Source organism: Schistocerca cancellata, chromosome 2 (assembly GCF_023864275.1).
Source record: "Schistocerca cancellata isolate TAMUIC-IGC-003103 chromosome 2, iqSchCanc2.1, whole genome shotgun sequence".
NCBI classification, from domain to species: domain Eukaryota; kingdom Metazoa; phylum Arthropoda; class Insecta; order Orthoptera; family Acrididae; genus Schistocerca; species Schistocerca cancellata.
The window spans coordinates 931,385,119-931,410,649 of NC_064627.1; the positions used below are offsets into that span (position 1 = coordinate 931,385,119).

General features: G+C 41.1%; 1 protein-coding gene across 1 annotated transcript in view; it reads right to left on the reverse strand.

Moving 5' to 3' along the window:
• LOC126162894 (UV radiation resistance-associated gene protein) overlaps nucleotides 1–25,531 on the reverse strand; it is a 93,986-nt gene that overhangs the window by 19,517 nt on the left and 48,938 nt on the right. Inside the window, exon 4 of the mRNA XM_049919700.1 lies at nucleotides 19,782–20,055. Within this exon, the coding sequence (XP_049775657.1) occupies nucleotides 19,782–20,055 (274 nt within the window). The remainder of the gene's footprint in view (nucleotides 1–19,781; nucleotides 20,056–25,531) is intronic.

Genomic DNA, 25,531 nt, shown 5'->3' on the forward strand with positions numbered 1-25,531 from the left:
ATAACAAAACACAACGTGCTACTAAAATGCTGAGACAAGTGTATACAATGCTTGGGCCGGCAAAGATACTGGCTGGAGCTGTTCCTAACAATAGGTAAACACTGCCGGTCTGACTGTCCAGGCATGCTTATAAAGCCAGGTCGGCAAAGTGCTACATGAGTCATACGAGTTCCTATTCATGGAACACTGTCATATGTTGTCTGGTGAAGTAGTTCCGTGTTTATTAGGAAAGGCTGTTATTGTTTATATCCGCTGGCGATGTTTCTCTCCGTGTTCCTGAAAGGAGGTCAGAAGCCCATCTTGCATGTCAGTCGTGCAGGCCCTCTAACTAATAAGGAGTCACTACGACACCCCCCTGGGAAAAAAATTCCCCAACACCACAAATGCCCATAGGAGTAGGGGCGTGCTGGTTGACATCCATGGATTCATAGCCGGCAGGGGCAGGATGCAGTGACGCAGCATGGACACCTGGTGGCGGAGACAGAGGCTGAGGCGGAAGTGGAGGTTCCGCCACAGGTTGGCCGGCGACAGGCACTGGCAGCTCCCTCGGGGTGTCTTAGTCCACCAGATGGGGGCAGAGCTGGTTGAGATGCTGGGGGGGGGGGGGGGGGGGGGAACCATCAGCCCACCGGAGAGACACCATCGCCCGGCCGCAGAGCTTGGTGATGACTGCAGGCACCCAGCGTGCCCGTGGATGAGAGAATATCCATGCCCAAACCACCTGCCTGACGTGAAAGGAGTGCACCAGCATGTGGGCGGGGGAGAAGCCTCAAGAACCAAGACAGATAACCAAAAGGGAAATGGTCAACTGTGAAATATCTTCACTGGACTTTTACCAGCATGGGGGTTGGCATGGTATGTAGCCAAGAAAAGCAGCACGGCCTTCTCCAGTGGGTGATGGCTGAGCAGCTTATTGGGCTGGGTCTTGAACATCTACTCAAAATGTTCTGCCTGGTTGTTTGACGCAAGGTGAAAAGGAGCAGCACATAATTACTTAAACTCAGTTGTCATAAACTGTGGACCATTATCCATAACAATAGTTTTGAGGAGTCCCTCAACAGCAAAGAGGCACCGGAGAATTTTGATAGTCTCAGCAGAAGTCATGTGGGAGACACAAGGGTATCCCGACCCTGAGTCTATCAGTATGAACCTCTGGGAACCATGAAATGGCCCTGCGAAATCCAAATGGAGACGTTCTCACAGAGCAGCATCCAGCTGCGAAAAATACTGGCAAGGGGTGCTACTGGACATGTTTGGCAAGTGGTGCACGCTGACACGAGGGAGGCAATGTCTTTATCCAAACTGTGCCAATAAAGGTGTCAGTGGGCCAGCTGTTTGGTGAGGACAATGCCCAAATCGCCAGCATGGAGGATGTTCAGGACAGGGCAGCACAACGCATGTGGTATGACCACCCACGGAACATCGGAATCACTATGAAAAAGGATGACGCCACTGCGGAAAGAGAGACTGTGCAGAAGATCCCAAAACTGCTGGGCCTCTGCATCACAGATGCTACGACAGCTTGTCAACCAACCTGCAGTGATTTGGTGGTAGAGAGCTTGTAGTGTCTGATCCTGAGCGGTGGCCTGCCAGACCACATCGGCATCCAACAGAAGTGCGAACAGATCTGCGTCCATGTCCAGTTCCACATTGAAACAAACCAAGGGGGAGGCGTCAAGGATTGTAAGTGGCCAGACAAGGAGGGTGGTAGAGAGCTGACTTGGAGACGTGTGAAAGCCTGCTCATATGCTGTGATGAAAGCCTGCTCATATGCCGTGTCTCAAACTCAATGCCCCCCTTGCACAATAACCTGGTCAGGGGCACCAAAATCTCGGTGGCGTGGGGTATAGAACACTGATAGCAGTTGATTTGACTGAGGACAGATTGCAGTTGCTTCACATTGGTGGGAGCAGACAGGTTTTGAATCGCTCCGACATACTCCTTAGAGGCATGTAGGCCACGGGCATCAACCGTGAACCCAAGATAACTGACCTCTCGTGCAAAAAAGTCGCACTTTTCCTTCCAGCAAAGCAGGTTAGCCTTAGAAAAAAACCTGAAACAGCAGATCCAGCTTGTCCGCAAGGTCCACCGCGGATGAGCAACCGACAATGACATCATCCAGATAACTGGCCACACTGGGCACCTGGCTTATGACGCATTCCAAATAACGTTGGAAAATTGGGGGGGGGGGGGGGGGGGGGCGGTGCTGGCAATGCCAAACAGAAGACAGTTGTACCGGAAAAGGCCACACAGGGTATTTGATGACTAGGATCTGCAGTGATTCCTCATTCAACGGCAGCTGCAAATAAGCACTGCGGGAATCAATTTTGACGAAAATGGTTGAGCCCGCAAGACGTGTGAGTATGTCATCCACCGATGGGACAGGATATACATCGGAGACAGACTGAGAACTGACCGTAACCTTAAAATTGCCACAGATGGGTAAAGCACCATTTGGCTTCTCAACTATCATGAAAGGCATTGCCCAGCGACTGTGCTCGATCGGAGAAATTATGCCTTCGTCTTGTAAGCGGTGAAGTTCTACCTGGACCCTGTCTCGGAGAGCAAAGGGGACCGGGCGGGCCTTTTTTTTAAAAAGCAAGCTCAGGGAAGTAGCTGAACATCCGCAGTAAACCCCTTCACCCCTGGTGTGGAGGATGAGAAAAACGTTTCATATTCGCTGAGCAACAGGGCGAGGAAGGTATCCAAAGAGGGAATTGACACTGCCTGCTGTACTGTGTCCTGCACTGATAAACCCAGACAACCTAAAATGTCCACATCCAGAAGGTTAGTAGTACTGGGGGATCCGACCACCAAAACCTGAGCAGTGAAGGAATGACCGTTTTAAGAGATTTGTGTGGAAAAAACACCGTCAAATGATTTAGAGTGATTACTGAAACTGTGCAAGGTGCATGTGTATGGGGATAAAGCTGGCAAGCCCAAGCATTGGTATGTGGCACCATCCACAATAGAAACGGATGATGCCGTGTCAATTTGGAAGGCCACCGGAATAAGCACGACCTGCAAGGTAAGGACGAAACAGGCACCTGACTGGAGAATGATGAAGAATACTTGGGCCGTCAATGGAATGCGAGGCTTCCAGGTCCCAAGGTGACGATTTGTGAGGAGCATGTGCGTCCACAGGAAGCGTGGCATCTATGCTATGTCTCTGCAAAGCCTGACACCACGGTGATATGGCCCGCTTGGCTGTAAGCAGTGCATCTTGCTCGCCAGTGGAGGCACTCCAACCATTGGTGAGTCTGGAAACAGTCTGGACACGATGGAAGCCGGGTGAAACACTTCCTGTCACGGGATGAACCAACAAATCAACGAGACTGCCCTTTGGCACTAGGCAACTAGCGAGCTGCGAAAACAGCCGTATCAAGATGTGGTGCCAGTAAATGTTGTTCAAACTGTTTGACATAATTTGACCATGGTTCAACAGACGTGTCGAACGCCGGAAACGTTGGTGGAGCCACGTGCAAAGTGTTCAATTTACTTGCAATTGAATAACCTCTATGAGCTACTTCATTCAACACTGTGAGTGGGGGCAAAGTTCTGAATGCGTGAGCACTGCCTGAATCCACCAAGGACTGAAGAAGTTCCACAGAAGAGGCCATTTCATTTGAAAATTAAAGTTTTATCCTCATTGCCAATAACTGTAATGTTCTGCAGTCGACAGGAGAGAACTAACAGTCAATTTTAACACACTTTATTTTAATTAAAGAAAAACACTTTCTTGGCATACTTCTTCTTCATGTGCCGTCTCCTCTAAGAAGGTTGGCTGTCATCATGGCTACAATGTTGTTACTTTTGGCATACACTAAGTTTTAAATGCAAGAACAAAAAAAAAAAAAGAACTAAACTCTTGTGGTGGCAGACTGATAAGGAAATAAGACAATGGAAGAAAATACTGACCAAAATCTACTCTACCAATCGCAAAACACAACAAACCACTACAATGTTATGACAAGTGTATACAATGCTAGGGCCGGTGTAAGTACTGGCCAGAGCTTTTCCTAGCAGTAGGTACTCACTGCTGGTCTGACTGTCCGGGCATGCTTATGAAGCTGGGTAGGCAGAGTGTTACACGAGTCATGCGAGTTCCAATTGGTGGAACACTGTCACATGTTGTCTGGTGAAGTAGTTCCGTGTTTATTTGGACAGCCTGTTATTGTTTATATCCTCTGGCAACATCTCTCTCCATGCTCCTGAAAGAAGGTCGGCAGCCCATCTAACGTGTCAGTCGTGCGAGCCCTCTAACTAATAAGGGGCTGCTATGACAGTACATATCTTCAAGATGCTCATCTTATAATGAAGCATCACAGCACAAGCCTAGCTTTCCGGTATTTGTCTTATTCATATACTTCTGGCAAGGACTATCCTGGATTTATCTGAGAGTTGTAATCCTCAAGATATTACACTACTGGCCATTAAAATTGTTACACCATAAAGATGACGTGCTACAGACGTGAAATTTAACTGACAGGAAGAAGACGCTGTGAAATGCAAATGATTAGCTTTTCAGAGCATTCACGCAAGGTTGGCACCGGTGGTGACATCTACAACTTGCTGACATGAGGAAAGTTTCCAACTGATTTCTCATACACAAACAGCAGATACCAGCGTTGCCTGGTGAAACGTTGTTGTGATGCCCCATGTAAGGAGGAGAAATGCGCACCATCACGTTTCGGACTTTGATAAAGGTCGGATTGTAGCCTATCACGATTGCGGTTTATCGTATCGCGACATTGCTGCTTGCGTTGGTTGAGATCCAATGACTGTTAGCAGAATATGGAATCGGTGGGTTCAGGAGGGTAATATGGAACACCGTGCTGGATCCTACTGGCCTTGTATCACTAGCAGTCGAGATGACAGGCATCTTATCCGCATGACTGTAACAGATCGTGCAGCCATGTGTCGATACCTGAGTCAACAGATGGGAACGTTTGCAAGACAACAACCATCTGCACGAACAGTTTAACGATGTTTGCAGCAGCATGGACTACCAGCTCGGAGACCATGACTGCGGTTACCCTTGATGCTGCATCACAGACAGGAGTGCCTGCGATGGTGTACTCAACGACGAACCTGGGTGCACGAATGGCAAAATGTCATTTTTTTGGATGAATCCAGGTTCTGTTTACTGCATCATGAAGGACGCATCTGTGTTTGGCGACATCGCAGTGAACACACATTGGAAGCGTGTATTCGTCATCGCCATACTGGCGTATCACCCGGCATGATGGTATGGGGTGCCATTGGTTACACGTCTCGGTCACCTCTTGTTCGCATTGATGCCACTTTGAACGGTGGACGTTACATTTCAGATGTGTTACGACCCGTGGCTCTACCCTTCATTCGATCCCTGCGAAACCCTACATTTCACATTTCAGCAGGATAATGCACAACCGCATGTTGCAGGTCCTGTACGGGCCTTTCTGGATACAGAAAATGTTCGACTGCTGCCCTGGCCAGCACATTCTCCAGATCTCTCACCAATTGAAAACGTCTGGTCAATGGTGGCCGAGCAACTGGCTCGTCACAATACGCCAGTCACTACTCTTGATGAACTGTGGTATCGTGTTGAAGCTGCACGGGCAGCTGTACCTGTACACGCCATCCAAGCTCTGTTTGACTCAATGCCCAGGCGTATCAAGGCTGTTATTAAGGCCAGAGGTTGTTGTTCTGGGTACTGATTTCTCAGGATCTATGTACCCAAATTGTGTGATAATGTACTCACATGTCAGTTCTAGTATAATATATTTGTCCAATGAATACCCATTTATCATCTGCATTTCTTCTTGATGTAGCAATTTTAATGGCCAGTAGTGTAGATCTTCCAGACTGCTATACTTTCTGCCTAAGTGATTACAGTTTAGAAGCCTTGATAGCAGTATAACATGTATTAAAGTCAACTAACATATATTCAAAAAGTTTTGTTTAAGTGTTACAGTAGCAAGTGTAATATATTCTTCATAAATTTTTATTTTTGTTTGAATTTGAGACCCTGAATGATGCAACATTCCTCGAGCAGTATCTTCACTGCAGAAACAACATATGCTGAGCTGGCCACCACCATAAATTATGCCACAGTGGGCAACTGCCACAAGATCCTGCCATTCAGTGTCATAGATATTTTACTCCACTGTGTTAATTATAAGTCAGCTAAAATAAAAAACTTAATACCAATATGAAGAAACTAATAAGAGCAGAAAGCATTCCATGGTAGACAGGTGGGAGGGAGGGAGGAAATAGAGGGGTCTGAAAAGAAAAGGAAAAGGGAGTGAAGGAGGGGAATATTTATTGAAAAGAAATGCTGAGACCACTGAAATCAATGTAAATTTAAGTCCGGTGGGTGGCGAGAATGAAGCACATGTTGCAAGGCCAGTTCCCACAGCGGAGTTCTGAGAAACTGATGTCAGGCCAGAGAATCCAGATGTCATATGTGATGAAACAGGCACCAAGGTCATGACTGTCATGTATAGTGTGTTTGCAACAGGATATTTTATGTTTTCAGTATACGCCCTTTGTCTATGCCTATTTATACTAACCAATGACTTGGAGGTAGGCGTATTAATGTAGAAGACTGGATGATGTTTAACGGTGTGAAACAACATGTCACATACCAACTGTTACGTAAACACTGTCTGGCCATCTACCAAGTTATAAGTTCGAATGAATGGGAATCGACACACGGTGTATACTGGCTACACACAATATCCTGTTGCAAAGCACAAACTTCAACATGACAGTGATGAACTCAGTGTCTGTTTCACCCTACGTGTCATCTGGATTCTTCCTCCTGACACCAGTTTCCCCACAACTCCGCAGTCGGGAGCTGGCTTTCCAACATGTGCTCGGTTTATGCCAACCACATGACATAAATTTACCTTAATTTTATAGGACCCAGCATTTCTTTTCAATAGCTATTCCTTTTCTTCATTTCCTTTTACTTTTTTTTATTTTCTGACCTGTCTATTTTCCTGGCTCTTCAACTGTCTAGTATAGAATGCAATTAAGTTTCCACTCTCTCTCTCTCTCTCTCTCTCTCTCTCTCTCTCTCTCTTTTCCAGTTGTCTGTTTTGCTTAATACTCCTTCCACTTTTAAATTCTGTTTTTCAAATCTCATTCTTTTCTTCCAATTCCATAAACATCTATATCTACAAACCAATGTGAAGTACATGGCACAGGATATATCCCACTGTACTGGTTATTAGCATTTTTCCCCATCACATTCGTGTATGGAACACAGGAAAAATGACTGTTTAAATGCCTCTGTGCATGCTGTAATTAATCTAACCTTATCCTCCAATCCGTATGGGAGCAATACACAGGGGAGTAATTGTGTATTCATAGATTCATCATGTACAGCTCGTTCTTCATGTCTATTTCCATGTTTAAATGTGTTAACGTCAATTGTTTATGCACACATATACAGCTGTTAAGTTTTTTGTTACTCTCTTGTAATTGATGCCTTTGAATAAAATAAGCTGGTTCTTGAAACTTTGTTAGTATACTTTCTCGGGATAGTACAGCCTATTTTCAAGAATCTGCCAGTTCTGTTTCTTCAGCATCACTGCCACATTCTCCCACAACTCAAACAAACCTGTCACCCTTTGTGCTGCCCTTCTCTTTATACATTCAATATCCCCTGCTACCCATGGTCTAGCAGTAGTGTCTTTGATTAGATCAAAACATAATCGGTTCTGGGTTTGAAACCCACCACTGCTTAAATATTGATTAATAATCAGCATTGGTGGCCGAAGACTTCTGGCATAAGGAGTCACCCTCATTCTGCCAACAGCCCTGTCAAAGAGGGTGGAGGAGCAGACAGAGGTTCACAGCACACTCTTGTCCTTGGGGTGGGAAACTGCCCCTAAAGGCAGAAGAATTGGCAATGATCAACAGCATGATGATGCAGAAGGCAATGGAGACCACTGCATTAAAGACATACAACATGTATCCACAGGACATGTGGCCTGTAATTGAAAAAGTGTCATGATGATTTCTTCATTGGCAAAAGATTCTGGAATAGTCCCACATTCAAATCTCTGGGAGGGAACAGCCAAGGGGGAGATGATCATGAGAAAAAGATTGAATAATCAACAAACGGATAATGTTCTATGAGCTGGGGTGTGGAATGTCAGAAGCTTGAACGTGGTGGGGAAGCTAGAAAATCTGAATAGGGTAATGCAAAGGCTCAGTCTAGATGTAGTAAGGATCAGTGAAGTGTAATGACAAGTAATTCTGGTCGGATGAGTATAGGATACTTTCAACAGCAGAAGCAAATGACATAATGGTAACGGAAGTAGGATTCATTATGAATAGGAAGGTAGGGCAGAGATTAAGTTACTGTGAACAATTCAGTGATAGCATTGTTCTGATCAGGACCGATAGCAAGCCAATACTGACAACAATATTATAGGTATACACACCAATGTTGCAGTCTGAAGATGAAGAGAAAAGAAAGTATATGAGGATGCTGAAGAGGTAATGCACTACATAAAAGGACATGAAAATTTAATGACCATGGGGGACTGGAATGCAGTTGTAGGAGAAGGGGTAGAAGGAAAGCCTACAGGAGAATATGGGCTTGGGACAAGAAATGAGAGAGCAGAAAGATTAATTGAGTTCTGCAATAAATTTCAGCTAGTAATAGCGAATACTCTGTTCAAGAATCACAAGAGGAGGTGATATACTTGGAGAAGGCTGGGTGATACGGGAAGATTTCACTTAGAGTACATCATGGTCAGGCAGAGATTCCGAATCAGATACTGGATTTCAAGGCTTACCCAGGAGCACATATAAATTCAGATCACAATTTAGTAGTGATTAAGAGTAGGCTGACGTTTAAGAAATTATTCAGGAAGAATCAATATGCAAAGAGGTGGGATACGGAAGCACTAAGGAATGACGAGACACGCTTGAAGTTCTCTAAGGCCGTAGATACAGCACGGTTGAACAGGAATGGACGTCTCTAAAAAGAGCATCACAGAAGCTGGAAAGAAAAACATAGTTACGAAGAAGGTAAATGCGAAGTAACCATGGGTAACAGAAGAAATAATTCAGTTGATCGATGAAAGAAGGAAGTGCAAAAATGTTCAGGGAAATTTATGAATACAAAATACATGTCACTGAGGAATGAATTAAATAGGAAGTGCAGGGAAGCTAAGACGAAATGGCAGCAGGAAAAATCAAAAAAGAAATGGTTGTCGGAAGGACCGACTCAGTATATAGGATGGTCAAAACAATCTTTGGTGAAATTAAAAGCAAGGGTGGTATCATTAAGAATGCAACGGGAATTCCACTGTCAAATTCAGAGGAGAGAGTGGATAGGTGGAAAGAGTACATTGAAGGCCTCTGTGAGGGGGAAGATTTGTCTGATGTGATAGAAGAAGAAATAGAGGTGGATTTAGAAGAGATAAGGGATCCACTATAAGAATCAGAATTAAAGAGAGCTTTGGAGGACTTAAGGTCAAATAAGGTAGAAGGGATCGATAACATTCCATCAGAATTTCTAAAATCATTGGGGGAAGTGGCGACAAAATGGCTATTCACATTGGTGTGTAGAATGTATGAGTCTGGCGACACACCATCTGACTTTCGGAAAAATATCATCCACACAATTCCGAAGACTGCAAGAGCTGACAAGTGCGAGAATTATTGCACAATCAGTTTAATAGCTCACACATCCAAGTTGATGACATGAATGATAAACAGAAGTATGGAAAAGTAAATAGAGGATGAGTTAGATGATGATTAGTTTGGCTTCAGGAAAATTAAGGCACCAGAGAGTCAATTCTGACTTTGCAGTTGATAATGGCCACAAGACTAAAGAAAAATCAAGACACATTCATAAGCTTTGTCCACCTGGAAAACATATTCAACAATGTAAAATGGTGCAATATGATCAAAATCCTGAGAAAAATAGGGGTAAGCTATAGGGAGAGACAGGTGATATATAATATGTACAAGAGCCAAGAGAGAATAATAAGAGTGGACGAACAAGAATGAAGTGCTCAGATTAAGAAAAATGTAAGACAGGTATGTAGTCTTTCACACCTACTGTTCAATCTATGTATTGAAGAAGTAATGATGGAAATAAAAGAAAGGTTCAAGAGTGGAACTAAAATTCAAGGTGAAAGGATATCAATGATACGATTCGCTGATGGCATTGCTATTTTGAGTGAAAGTGAAGAAGAATTACATGATCTGTGAAATGGAATGAACAGTCTAATGTGTACAGAATGTAGATTGAGAGTAAATAGACGAAAGCTGAAAGTAATGAGAAGTAGCAGAAATGAGAATAGCACGAAACTTAACATTAGGATTGATGGTCACCAAGTAGATGAAGTTAAGGAATTCTGCTACCTAGGCAGCAAAATAACCAATGATGGACAGAGCAAGGAGGACATCAAAAGCAGACAAGCACTTGCAAAAAGGGCATTCCTGGCCAAGAGACATTTACTAGTATCAAAAATTGGCCGTAACTTGAGGAAGAAATTTCTGAGAATGTACGTTTAGAGTACAGTATTGTATGGTAATGAAACATGGACTGTGGGAAAACCGGACAGAAGGGAATCAAAGCATTTGAGATGTGGTGCAACAGATGAATGTTGAAAATGAGGTGGATTGATAAAGTAAGGAATGATGAGGTCCTGCGCAGAATCAGAGAGGAAAGGAATATGTGGATAACACTGACAAGAAGAAGGGAAAGGATGATAGGACATCTCCTAAGGCAACAGGGAATGACTTCCGTGCTACTAGAGTGCAGAAACTGTAGAGGAAGACAGAGATTGGAATACATTCAGCAAACGTCTGACATGAAGAGCTTGGTACAGGAGAGGAATTTGTGGTGGGTCACATCAAACCAGTCAGAAGACAGATGACTCAAAAAAAGACCGTTCTGTCTGGTATGGATTACACATACTTGAGCAATATTCAAGGATGGGTCACACAAATGATTTGTAAGCAACCTCCATTGTAGACTGTCTGCATTTCTCTAGTATTCTACAATAAACTAAAGTCTGCTACCTGCTTTACCCACGATAGAGCCTATGTGATCACCCCACTTCATGTCCCTGCTAAGTTTCACATTAGAGTATATGTAAAAGTTTACACATCACAACTGTGATTCACTGATATTATATTCATATGATACTACATTTTCTTCTTTTTGTGAAGGACAAAATTCTACATATTTGAATAGTTAATGCAAGTTGCCAATCATCACAAAACTTTGAAATCTTATCAAGGTCTCACTGAATATTTGTTCACCTTTGTGCAGACTGTACTTCATTGTAGATAATAGCATCTTTTGCAAAAAGTCTTGAGTTACTATTAATATTGTCTGCAAGATCATTAGTATACAATTTGAGCAGCAAGGGATCCAACACACTTCCCTGGAGTACGTCCAAAGTTACTTCTACATCTGATGACAACTCTAAATCTAAGATAACATGCTTCATCCTCCCTACCAAGAAATCCTCAATGCCGTCACATATTTTGTCTGATACGCCATATGATCATACTTTTGATAAGTATAGGTGTGGTACTGAGTCAAATGCTTTTTGGAAATCTGGAAATACTGCATCTACCTGGCTCTTGAACCACGCCTTTCACGATGTCATGTGAGAAAAGTGCAAGTTGGGTTTCACATAATCTATGTTTTCAAAATACATGCTAGTTGGCATGGAGGTAGTCATTCTGTTTAATATCCTTCTTTATATTTGAACTCAGAAAATGTTCTATGATTCTAAAACAAATCTATGTCAAGGTTATTGGACGGTAGTTTTGTGGATCACTTCTGTTACCCTTCTTGTAGACAAGTGTGACCTGTGCTTTCTTCCAACTATTGGGCACAGTTTTTAGTTTGAGGGCTCTACAAGAGTTTATAGTTTACAGAGGGGATAATTCAGCTGCTAATTGGGTAAAGAAACTGATAATGATTCCATCAGGCACTGGGGCTTCGTTTAATTTTAATGATTTCAGCTGTTTCTCAGTGGCACTGACACTAATATCTATTCCACTCACCTTTTCAGTGGTACAAGAAATAAGTTGGGGTAATTCTGCTGCATTTTCCTCTGTAAGGGAACATTTGAAAATTGAGTTCAGCATTTCAGCTTTTGCTTTGCTACCCTCAATTTCAATTCCAGTCTCCTTCTTCTAGGGACCGGACACTAACTTTGGTGCCGCTAACAGTCTTTACATATAACCAGCATTTCTTTGGGTTTTGTGGAAGTTCATTTGACAATATTATGCTACAGTAGTCACTGAAAGCTTCACACATCGCTCTCTTGACTGCAAAATGTGGTTCATTCAGCATCTCCCTATCTATAACTCTGTGCTTTGTTTTATTCCTGCTATGCAGTAGTCTGTTTATTCAAAAGTTTCTTTACAGTGACTGTGTACCAAGGAGGATTTCTACAATTACGAACTGTCCTACTAGGCTCACAGCATGATCAACTATTCTTTTGAACTTGAGTCACTTCCTCTATGTGCTCCTGCCCTGAGCTAAACATTTCAAGTTCCTCATTATGGTATGGCACTATTGGTTCTCTGTCTAGCTTACTGAACATACAAATCTTTCTGCTTGTTTTAATTGCCCTTTGTGTTTTGGTATTCATTGTTGCTGTAACTGGCTCATGGTCACTGATTTGATGTGGACTTCCTCAAAGAGGTCAGGTCTGTTTGTTGCCATTAGACCTAAAATGTTTATATTGTGTGGAGTCCTGAACTATCCATTCTAGGTAGTTTTCAGAGAAGACATGAAGCAATGTTTCATAGGATGTCTCATCATGACCACCACTACCAAAACTGTAATTATCCCAACTGATTTTTATAATGTTAAAGTCTCCTCCAATGATTGCAGTATCATTACGGTACTTATTTACAAGTGAGCTGTGGGTTCCTCTAAAGTATTCAATTACATCATGAGGAGAATCAGGTGGTCAGTAAAAGGACAGTATTGTAATTTTTTGCCCACACTTGATACTGAGTCTTGCCCAAACAATTTTGCATGCAGTTTCAACTTCCATCTAACCACCTTGATGGATTTGAGTTTCTTGTCTACTGCAAAAAATACATCACTTCCATTTCCCATGTCACTATACTTCCAGATTTCATGTAAATTTTCTCCAAAGATCTCACTACTAAAACTTCAGTTAATGGGTCTAAAATTATGTGAACTTCAGCGTTTTCAGGAGCACCTTGAACTCTGGCACTTTGTAGCGAAAGTTTCAGTATTTAACCACTAAATTCTGATACTCTCATCTGCAGGAGGGATTTCTTTGGATCTTACACTGCTTCATGTGAGAAAAGTGCAAGTTGGGTTTCACATAATCTGTTTTTGAAATCCGTTCTAGTTGGCATGGAGGTAGTCATTCTGTTTAATATACCTCCTTACACTTGAGCTCAGAATATGTTCTGAGCTGTGTCCCACAGTTATCACCATCTGCACTGGATGGACAGTTCCCTGATCTTAAAAATCACCCAGTAAGTTCTCCCTGATGCATGGTTTTGGACAACTTTTTTATAACTCTATGCAATTCCGAAATCTCACCATTCCTTTTCCTTCCTCCTCTCTCATTGAGCCTTCTGCTGGGAGCTACTCTGTATGCTTGTATGTTACCACATCTTTTCGTGTGCTTTTCCTGCCGCTGCTTGGCAAGCAGATTTTTTATCTATACTGTTTCTTATATTTTCAAATGCTGATTATATTTGTTAATATAACAACAAAAATAATCAGCTATTGATAATATAACATAAATGAATAGACAAAAAATCTACTCACAAAGTGGTGACAGCAGAACACACAAACAGAAGGCTTTAACTTTTACAAGCTTTCAGAGCCAGTGACTCCTTCTTCTGGTAGATGAGTCGAAGAGGAAGGAGGAGGAGTGAAGGTAAAGGAATGGGGATGTTTAGCGAAAGGGTTACAGTTTAAGAAAGTCACCCGGAACCCCCAGCCAGGGGAGATTTACTGGACAGGATGAGAAGGAAAGATAGATTGTTGGGGACTTCCTTCTCATCCCATCCAGCAAGTCTCCCCTGACCCAGGGGTTTTTGGTGACTTTTCTGAAATGTGCCCCTTTCCCCAAACCTCTCCAGCCCCTTTCCTTCACCCCTCTTTCTTCCCCTTCAACTCTTCTGCCACAAGAAAGAGCCACTGGCTCTGAAAGCTTGTAAAAGTTAAACCCTTTTGTGTGTGTTCCCCTGCCACTGCTTGGTGAGTAGATTTTTTATCTATCCATTTTGATTATATTTGTTGAATGACTAATATGTATCATGCTGAAATTGTTCACTTCATTTCCTGCCTTATTCAAGAACAGACTTCTGATTTGTTACATGCAAGCTGTATCTCTGTATGACAAAGTTATTAAATGATGTCATATTGACATTATTTAATTGTGAAAGATTTTAAAATATTTATTGAGAAATTAAATTTCTATTTGGGTAATTCATGTATGTAGTATTAAAGAGCAAAAGGCTAATATTAAAATTTACTGAAAGGCAAATTATCAGAATGGACATGTAAAAGGGTAGGAGAAAATCCCTGCACAACTGGGGAAAAAAAAATCATCAAAGAGCAAAAGGGAATCTTAATTCTAGATTCATGACTGATAAATGAACCATCTTTATTCTTCTTATGACCACAACAAATTTCCTAAATACTTAACGTACTACCAATTAATATGGTTAAATGATGATGGCATCTTCTTGGGTAAAATATTCCAGACATAAAACAGTCCCCCATTCGGATCTCCGGGTGGGGACTACTCTGGACAACATCATTATAAGGACAAACTAAACTGGTGTTCTACAGATTGGAGCATGGAATGTCACAGATCCCTTAATCAGGCAGTTAGGTTAGAAAATTTAAAATGGGAAATGGATAAATTAAAAGGTAGATATAGTAGGAATTAGTGAAGTTTGGTGGCAGGAGGAACAGGACTTCTGCTCAGGTGAATATAGAATTCTAAATACAAAATCAAATAGGGGTAATGCAGGAATAGGTTTAATAATGAATTTAAAGAAACAGGATTGCGAATAAGCTACTACAAACAGCATAGTGGACGCATTATTACAGCCAAGATAGACACAAAGCCCACGCCTACCACTGTAGTACAAGTTTATATGCCAACTAGCTCTGCAGATGACGAAGAAATTGAAGAAATGTATGATGACATAAAAGAAATTATTCAGATAGTGAAGGGAGACGAAAATTTAATAGTCATGGGTGACTGGAATTAGAGTGTAGGAAAAGGGAGAGAAGGAAACGTAGTAGGTGAATATGGATTGGGGCTAAGAAACGAAAAAGGAAGCCGCCTGATAGAAACAATGAAAAGTAGAAGGCTCGCAATAGTGTCTGGAACAGTGCAAACGTCACCATTCACAGAGAAAACACATACATCTGTGGGGTACTGATGTCCATAGAGGTGTCTAAACTTCACGCAAACCTGCAAAGGAGGGGCATGTGATCCAATAGTAGCAATGTACCTCACTCAGCTTTCTTCTTTCTGTCAATTTATGAGGTGGTAGATCTGGACATATAGCTGTTTAAAGGTAGCGAGATGCTGCATCAACGGAAGTTGTTTATGGCATTGGAGAGTGCACCTGCGATCTCTAATGGCCATGGTAATTTCAAGGGTCCAACAAGGTACTGTTTTCCAATGAGGGGATCCCAAAAGAAGAGGGGATCACTGGGTCAGCTGCCAATAGAATGGCTGCAGTTGTGCTCTTGACAATTGCATCAATACCTCCATGCGGCAGGGTGTGAAGGGTGAGGCAATGGTGAAAGCATCCCAGTCAGCTTTGGAAACAACAGAGCGCATCTAGGTGGACACTCAGGCAAGTGACGCAGAGCATTAAGTTTCCCCTGACCCATTGTTCTGGGTGACTTTTCTGTAATTATTCCCATTTCCTAAACATCAACAACCATTTTCCTTCACCACTTTTCCTTCCCCTTCAACCCTTCTGCCAGGAGGAGGAGCCACTGGCTCAGACAGCTTGCACATTTCATTAATTTTTATGCGATTTGTCCTGCCATCACTTGGTGAGTGGATTTTTTTGTCTATCCAACTGTATAACATATATTTATGGTACTGTCACAGTACACGGTAGCTGTTTATCACTTCAACAATATTGCATTATAATCAAATTCATATTCCATTAATTATAACTCTGGTACACAGTTTTGACTAATGATACTAGCTCAATGCCTGGGTCTGAGCTATGATGAAGCTGTTATCATAGTCTGCTGTCACAGACTGGGTTGTATGGTGCTGCACTCTGACATAAGTAGACTTCGGTGTTAGGAACCTCTTGAGGGCATGCCTTCTCCAACGACTCTGATTCATGGCTTCATCTGACAGCGACTGCCCTTAGCTTGAGTTGCTGTCATGGGGTATACAGGGTGGTCCATTGATAGTGACTGTGCCAGATATGTCACGAAATAAGCATCAAACGAAAAAACTACAAAGAACAAAACTCGTCTAGCTTGAAGGGGGAAACCAGATGGTGCTATGGTTGGCCTGCTAGATGGCACTGCCATAGGTCAAACAGATATCAACTGCATTTTTTAAAATAGGAACCCCCATTTTTTATTACATTTTGTGTACTACATAAAGAAATATGAATGTTTTAGTTGGACCACTTTTTTTGCTTTGTGATAGATGGTGCTGTAATAGTCACAAATGTATAAGTATGTGGTATCATGCAACATTCCGCCAGTGCGTACTGTATTTGCTTCGTGATACATTACCCGTGTTAAAATGGACCGTTTAACAATTGCGGAAAAGGTCGATATCATGTTGATGTACGGCTATTGCGATCAAAATGCCCAACGGGCATGTGCTATGTATGCTGTTCAGTATCCTGGACGACATCATCCAAGTGTCCGGACTGTTCGCCGGATAGTTACATTATTTAAGGAAACAGGAAGTGTTCAGCCACATGTGAAACATCAACCAAGTCCTGCAACAAATGATGATGCCCAAGTAGGTGTTTTAGCTGCTGTCATGGCTAATCCACACATCAGTAGCCGACAAATTGCATGAGAATCAGGAATCTGAAAAATGTCGGTGTTGAGAATGCTACATCAACATCGATTGCACCCGTACAGTTCTGCCACTGAGCACAAGAGAAATTATGAGACGATGACAGATATTTTGCACGCATTCTATTTAGCGGTGAAGCATCATTCACCAACAGCGGTAATGTAAACCAGCATAATATGCACCATTGGGCAATGGAAAATCCACAATGGCTGTGAGAAGTGGAACCCGACCTTGGCGGGTTAATGTATGGTGCGGCATTATGGGGGGGAAGGATAATTGGCCCCCATTTTATCGATGACAATCTAAATGGTGCAATGTATGCTGATTTCCTATGTAATGTTCTACCGATGTTACTACAAGATGTTTCACTGCATGACAGAATGGCGATGTACTTCCAACAAGATAGATGTCCGGCACATAGCTTGCGTGCGGTTGAAGCAGTATTGAATAGTATATTTCATGACAGGTGGATTGGTCGTCAAAGCACCATACCATGGCCCACAAGTTCACCGCATCTGACATCCCCAGATTTCTTTCTGTGGGGAAAGTTGAAGGATATTTGCTTTCATGATCCACCGACAACGCCTGACAACATGCGTCAGCGCATTGTCAATACATGTGCGAAAATGACAGAGGGTGAACTACTCGCTGTTGAGAGGAATGTCGTTACATGTATTGCCAAATGCATTGAGGTTGACGGGCATCATTTTGAGCATTTATTGCATTAATGTAGTATTTACAGGTAATCACCCTGTAACAGCATGCGTTCTCAGAAATGATAAGTTCACAAAGGTACATCATCACATTGGAACAACTGAAATAAAATGTTCAAATGTACCTACGTTCTATATTTTAATTTAAAAAAAAATCTACCTGTTACCTACTTTTCGTCTAAAATTGTGAGCCATATGTTTGTGACTATTACAACACCATCTATCACAAAGCAAAAAAAGTGGTCCAACTAAAACATTCATATTTCTTTACGTACTACACGAATATGTAATAAAAAATGGGGTTCCTATTTAAAAAATGCAGTTGATATCCGTTTGACCTATGGCAGCGCCATCTACCGGGCCAACCATAGCGCCATCTGGTTCCCCCCTTCAAGCTAGACAAGTTTCGCTGTTTGTAGTTTTTTCATTTGATGCTTATTTCGTAAGATATTTGACCTGGTCACAATCAATGGACCACCCTGTATACTTTAACCTGGGACTTCACACTTTGGAAGACACCATAGTACATATTTCTCAACTGATATTTTGTAAAATACATGTTGTAATGTGTAATAGCTCTTGTAAATGTGTAAACCTCGGAATGTATAGAATAACACAGAAAATAAATAACAATGTACATTTTATGGGTTCTATCTCTGAAACCATTGAGAATGGGGCACATATCTATATGAAGGTTTGTGCCTCAAAGGATGGCTCTTGTCATATCCCTGAATACTGACCACTCCACCTGAGACACCCTTTGTATAGACTTATCAGATTATTGTAAGCCATCAGAGTGACACACTCAAATGTTAAGGTGTACATAACCAAAACACAAGGAATAAGCACAATTATTACAGACAAAGAACAAAACTAATTAACAGATGACGATCCATATTTCAGCGGCTCAATCTGGTATTACAAACTGCCAGAAGAACAAACACTGCGGACCCATTTAAAATAATGTTAAAATCTTTTCTTATAAATATCTGTATTCATTAAAGAAATCTAAATTGTATCTATTATGTACCAACCTTTGTAGATTAAATATATTTAACCTTTGTAAGCAAATACGATAAGAGTATCTACTACACCTTTGTAAACAATACGACATTTGCAAAAGTCATTGTGTGATTACTATACGGAAAAATGAATGTAAAGAGACAAATAAATAAACAAAAGTATGGTGGAACCATGTTGCCATCAGGTGAGACTGCTGTTGGCCACTGTCAATCCACAGAAGCTCAGCTTGTCACTGTCATGGAGAAAAAAGTTAGGATAGAACACGCAGACTTGTTGCCGATCTTTATTGTATACAACTGAAATTGTGCAACATATACAAAGAGGTAATGTCAGGACAGGTTCTGCAACATCCTTCATGAACTAATTAAGATACGTATGTACTATTGTAGGTCATAAATCAATGGTAGTCCTCCACGGAATTGTCATTTTTTATTTGGTAGCAGTCATTAAATGTCAGACTATAAATACAAATGTTTGGGTTTCAAACCTCATTCAGCCACAGCCTTTTTCCCAGCATTTTTTGCTTCTTTCCCTAAGGAAATGATTTGTTAAACTGAAAAATATTCACCATAGTTCAAAGACCGCATTAAACCATAGCTCCCAGTGTAACATGCTGGGTAAGTCTATTTAAAGATTTGAGGATGGCAAGAGTGTATCACTTGCATAACACATCCATGCCTAGTAAAGCACTGTGATGTTGAAATCAAATTTCAGGTCGAAGACATCTTTGCTATCGCCAGTAACTTATAACAGATTCTATATGGAAGATCATTGGAAAGTCTTGCCTCAACACCTTGTGAAGACACAACTGAGTGTTACACTTATTAATTGGTGAGAGCTCTGTTGTGCACATAAGAAAATAAGAGTAAATAAAATAGAAAAAGAAACAACAAAAAAAAGAAAAAACAGTAAGAGGAAAGGTACATTTCTAGCAAAGCAGTGTCAATTAAGTTAAGAACCAACAACATCTTAACTTTATACTTACCTTAGCAAAAGACTAACAGTATAGCTGGGGCGTACATCACTTTGATTGAGTAAAATCCTAGAATTTCTAATCTTTTGGGGCTGCTCCTTAAAACATTCAGGAGCAGTAAAATAGCCACCGTGCATATGAAACACGATAGTGTTAATACAAAATGAAGATGGATCTGAGCAGAGCTTGGGTCCCAAGTAAATTAAACCATTGAAGTAAACACCCCAAACAGTCAAAACTACATCCTTCTCTTGTTTCCGGTGTAACCAGAGACGGATGACAATACCTGTAAATTGAAATCATCTGTTAGGTGAAGTACAAACTACAGTGATAAAAAAAGAGTAGCTATTATACCTTACATGTTTAATAGTTTGACCAGGATAGCTTCAGGTTCTTGATTATTTTTGTTTTTTTTAAGCAACTGTCACATGCAAATGAACAAAAAGCAGTCATGACCTAACAGTAGAGCATTGATTGGGTGGAGGGGGTGGGGGTTGAGTAACTGATTTTTTGATTAACCAATCATTTGATAATTTATAAAAACATATTGCACCAATGCTCATAGAAAAGTAAAACAAAGAAACAGTGAATTAAATGCAAAACTGTACATCTGTATTACACATCTTACAATTAACATAGACAATTGACTAGCAAGTTCAAATGACTATTAAATCAGGCCTACATTTTAAGAAAAGAAGACCAAAATTTGTTTTTGTTTCAGAGCTAAGACTCATTTTTTGCCACCAAATGTTGCAAATGTTTTAAAGACAGCACTCGGAATGCATTATGTTCTTCTTCTGGTTGTAGCCAGTTCATAGTCATCTCAAGACAGTGAAAAGCTTTCTCAGTGGATGGTCTTTTTTCAGCATGACTGTTGTCGCTACGCTATTCCCCACCCCCGCAAGGCTCTTGGTCATTGATGACCATGGTAAGACTTACATTGTCAAGCAATATGTGACAGCCAGAGTCATCAATGCCACATTCAAGCCAGTCTTTAATATATACTGGGTGAGGCAGCTAAGTCATAACACCCCTTGTATCTCCCCAACCATAATAGATACAAAGATGCCGCTTGGACAGTGAATTGCATGGACAGGGGCTACTTGAATACATCACATTTCATGTTTGTGCTATTTTTTATTACAGAGATACGAGGCTATGTTTTTTTTTTAACCCTATGTTAAATTTTAGCATAACATAATGGGCTTAAAAAAGGCGTCTTCAAATATGTGTATATCATAATATTTAGGCAAATAGTTTTTGAGACACAGATATCGTGTTCATCCTTCGAAGCAGCGCTGTCCAATGCGACCTTTCCTGTTGTGTAGAGTACATGGTAAACGTCACAAGTCTGTCCTTATACAAACACACCCATTTACCCGACAATAGTAATACATACTGCGATATTTTGTGCAAAAATTAACTGATTATGCTGTGCAAATATTATTCAGTTATTTGAAAACGAAAAAAGGCTGTATCATCTTGTAGGTGCTGCAGAGCAAACCAGCAAAATTCCTGGCGCTGTTCAAAATCTACACCGGAGAGTGCTTGATGTAATGAAAGGTGAAATAGGTGAAATCTATGCCGGTGCAATGTGCGCAGAACACTTCTCTGACTTATACCACATTCCAAGGCTTTATTGCTTTAACAGTATTTCTTCTGCTTTCACCACACACTAGAAGCATATCTAACTTTTCTTCATTGGTGTACATGTCTGCTCCAAGAAACTGTGACAGAAATGCGATGTCTCAATACCCCAGCAGCACATTTATACCCTTCTCTCCAGCTACCTCCTGTGTCACCTTGTGAGTTATCGAGAAGCAGGAAAACAATGCCTTCCCTGTTAAGTTCCTCAGTGGACAACAGGAAAGGTCGCATTGGACAATGCCACTTCGAAAGATGAACATGATATGAGAAAATATCTGTGTCTCAAAAGCTATTTGCCTAAATATTATGATATACACATATTTGAAACAGCCTTTTTCAAGCCCATCATGTTATGCTAAAGTTTAACATAGGGTTCCATTTAAAAAACCAAAGATGGCCTCATATCTCTGTAATAAAAAATAGCACAAACATGAAATGTGATGTACCCGTATTTACTCGAATCTTAGCCGCACTTGAATCTAAGCCGCACCTGAAAAATGACACTTGAAATCAAGGAAAAAAAATTTCCCGAATCTAAGCCGCACCTGAAATTTGAGACTCGAAACTTAAGGGGAAAGAAAAGTTTTAGGCCGCACCTCCAAATCGAAACAAAGTTGGTCCATTGTAATATGAGACACAATTAGGTCGAATAAATGACGATACAGTTACAGTAGTTTGTTTCGAATCGTAAGCTTGGCAGGTAAGCTTTACCAGGTAGCCATTGCTATGTGTCAAGCGCTCCATCCGCATTTATACAGGTACCCTTCCTTTTTCACGTGCTTCGTCTGGTTTGAACTGATTGCTTATTTTTCTTTGATCTGATAAGTGCCGTTCTCTTTGTTATAGGTTTACGTCACTCTAAGCCGAAAACGCAGTGCTGTACTGTGCCATGCATTGTTTGTTACATTCTGATAATGAGTGTTTACGGTCTGTCACCGCTCGAGGCTTGGCTTGCTTTTGTGCACACTACTGCCGCTTACAATTTAAAAAAAAAGAGGAGACAGAGAGAGAGAGAGAGGGGGGGGGGGGGGGGGGGGGGGGGAGAATTGTCTCATTAGTGAAACAATGGCAAGAGACTGCTATTTGTTGTTACTTACACTGCTGCTTTCCTTGATAGTGATCAACAAGAACCAAATAACAGACAGCGCATGATAGAAGATGTTCTGAATGAGAGTTTAGCGAAAATTTTTCTCCATTTGAAAATCTTTGCAGACACCTCTTTAGTACATTACATTCTGCACTGAAATTAGAGTCATCATAGATTTGAAAATCTAATCAATTGCCGTGCTTCACGTCTGACTGTATCACTATTAGGTATAAGAATAATACGAATTTAAACATTACATGATATGTATATTCTTCTGTGTTTGCTGTTGTCTCACTCTAGTTTTGTAGTTTATTAGGCAGCAAAGACGAAAGAATACATGGTAAAATGTTTATATTCATATTATTCTTATGGTGAAGAGAATACTGCATGTGATTCACAATTCATAAAAGTTCCTATTAGCAACCATCTCTTCTCACAGGTAGGAAAGAATTCAGAACGTAGAGTTGGCCATATTGACAAGCATCCCAAACAGTCTTGCCAGTCAGATTTTCGTAGCACATTGAAACGCTGTTAAATTCGAAGATGAACAATACGGAATTTGCATTTACTTCATTGGATAATGTATGAAAATGCAGTGGCCGAAACTCGGGGCGGAGAAAAAAGCTCGTCTTCCACCTTTTTTTAAAAATTTATTTACTGACGCAGAGGTTTTGGCGCCAGTATTTATCTTTGTGCCTGCTAAGCTTGCCTGTGTAGCGCTACATATATTCGACGGCAGAAGTTAGTTGTGGCGGCACCTACCAACATTTTTCAGAACTTCCGCTTACTTTACACTCGATTCTATGCCGCAGGCGGTTTTTTGGATCACAAAAACCAGAAAAAAAGTGCGGCTTGGATTCAAGTAAATACGGTATTCAAGTAGCCCCTGTCCCTGCAATTCACTGTCCAAACGGCATCTTTGTATCTATAACGGTTGGGGAGATACAAGGGGTTATGACTTAGCTGCCTCATCCTGTATATGAACACTGAACTGACATATGAAAACTTGTACCAAGGCTGGAATTCAAACCCACATCTCCTGGGTCACTAGGCAGATGCACAAACCATTGCACTACCCTGACACAGTGGCTTTCCACAACTGCATCAACTACCCCAGCACGCCTCCCTCCTTAGTACACATTCCCAGCCCAACTAGTATTCCCCCTAACTTTAACAGCATTGCAGAAGCTCTACAATTGAATTGGGGTAGCATCTCAGCATCAAACCAAATGGGGGATTTCAACTGAAACCCAGGCATAGGGGGCTTGAATATAATTGATTCAGTTGGTTGGATTACTAACTCATTCTTTTATGTGAAAATAGTCTGTAGGAGCAACCAAATGAAAACATTCGAGATTGTTGCAGCTTCGCATAATGACTCAACTCCTCAAAATAGCCATCAACTGCCAACATCACGTCTTCATTTGTTGAAAATCGTCAACCACCAAGCCATTTTTTCGAGTTGGGGAACAGAAAATAATCCGAGGGGGCTGAATCTGGTGAATAGTGTGCATGAGGTAGCAATTCAAACTTTAATTCATTAATTTTGGCCATTGCAATAATGGACTTGTGAGCTGCCCTGAAGAAACAACACTTTCTTCTTGTCCAAATGCAGCCGTTTTTGCTTGATTTCTTCATTCAAACATTGCAATAAGTTCACATAATACTCGCCATATAGTTTTTTCTTTTTCAAGGTAGTCAGTGAAAATTATCCCACATGCATCCCAAAAAACCACGCTATGACCTTGACTGCAGATGAAACGGTCTTCGTCTTCTTTGGAGTTGGTTCTCAAATTTGTGTCTATTGTTTTGATAGTTCTTTTGTCTCAGGAGTGAAGTGGTGGACTCGTGTTTCACCCGTGATTATGAAACAGCACAAAAAATCAGCTTGGTTGCTGCAACTTCGCTAACCAGTCAATTGAAACATCTTCACGACACTGTTTTTGCTCGAGTGTGAGCAAACGTGACACAAATCTGGCACACAGTTTTCTCATGTCTTTTTGAAATGTGTACTATGTCTTCTAACTCGTGCACTTTCAGTCGACAATTATACAGTACCGCTTTGTGGATTTTCTTCACCATTTCTGGAGTCGTCACCTGATTTGGTCGACACTGCGATGCTCGTCTTGGCAGCTCATACGGCCTCGTTTAAACTCAGCTAACCAATATTTTACTGTTTTAAATGAAGAAGCACACTCTTCCAATGTAGAATCTAGCTCAGCTTTAATATTGGTTGCACTGAGGCATTTCAAAAATTGTATCACATGACGACGACCAATTTTCTCCATTTTCACAAGTTCACTCACAATGTTCACTATTGATAGCTGCCAAACAAATACTATGCAATGTGGCATCTTCAAACTTTAAACATGTGCTTCATGGATCGTATACTTTCTAATCCAGAGATATTTTTCAACAACTGCCAACTCTTGGTTAGGCCAGGTACTTAGGGGACCACCCTCATACCATGGGGAATGGGGACATGAGAAAGAGAATGTTTCTTCCTTGCTTGCGTGTCAGTGCTGACAACGCCAGTGGGCATGTGCCTCCTATCAATCATCAGACGTAAATTACACATGTGAGTAACAAGGATTCATGAATGCACATTACAGAGATGTTCATGTTCAAGCAAAGAACTCGTTTACAGTAAGGAATATGAAAGTAAATTAAGTAAGTTTTAATGCAGTTCAATGAGTAGAAAGCAAATGACATTTAAAATATTGAGTAGAAAGCAAATGACATTTAAAATATTGAGTAGAAAACAAATTACATTTAAAATATTCAGCTGTCTGGCAGGTTGGGTGGCATCACGGTGTGTATGATCACCAATTGCTGGCAGCTTCCCGTTATCTCAATAAAGAAGTATGAAAATACAGGGCATTCTAAAATTATCTTTACAACTTTAATCACATATTTTACAAATGGGGAGAGGTAGAAACATATGGTTTGCAGTGTTATGTTCATAGAAACCTAAGGTTCTAGTTCAGTGTGTTAAGGTAACCATATTTTCTACATCCTAATTCAGTAC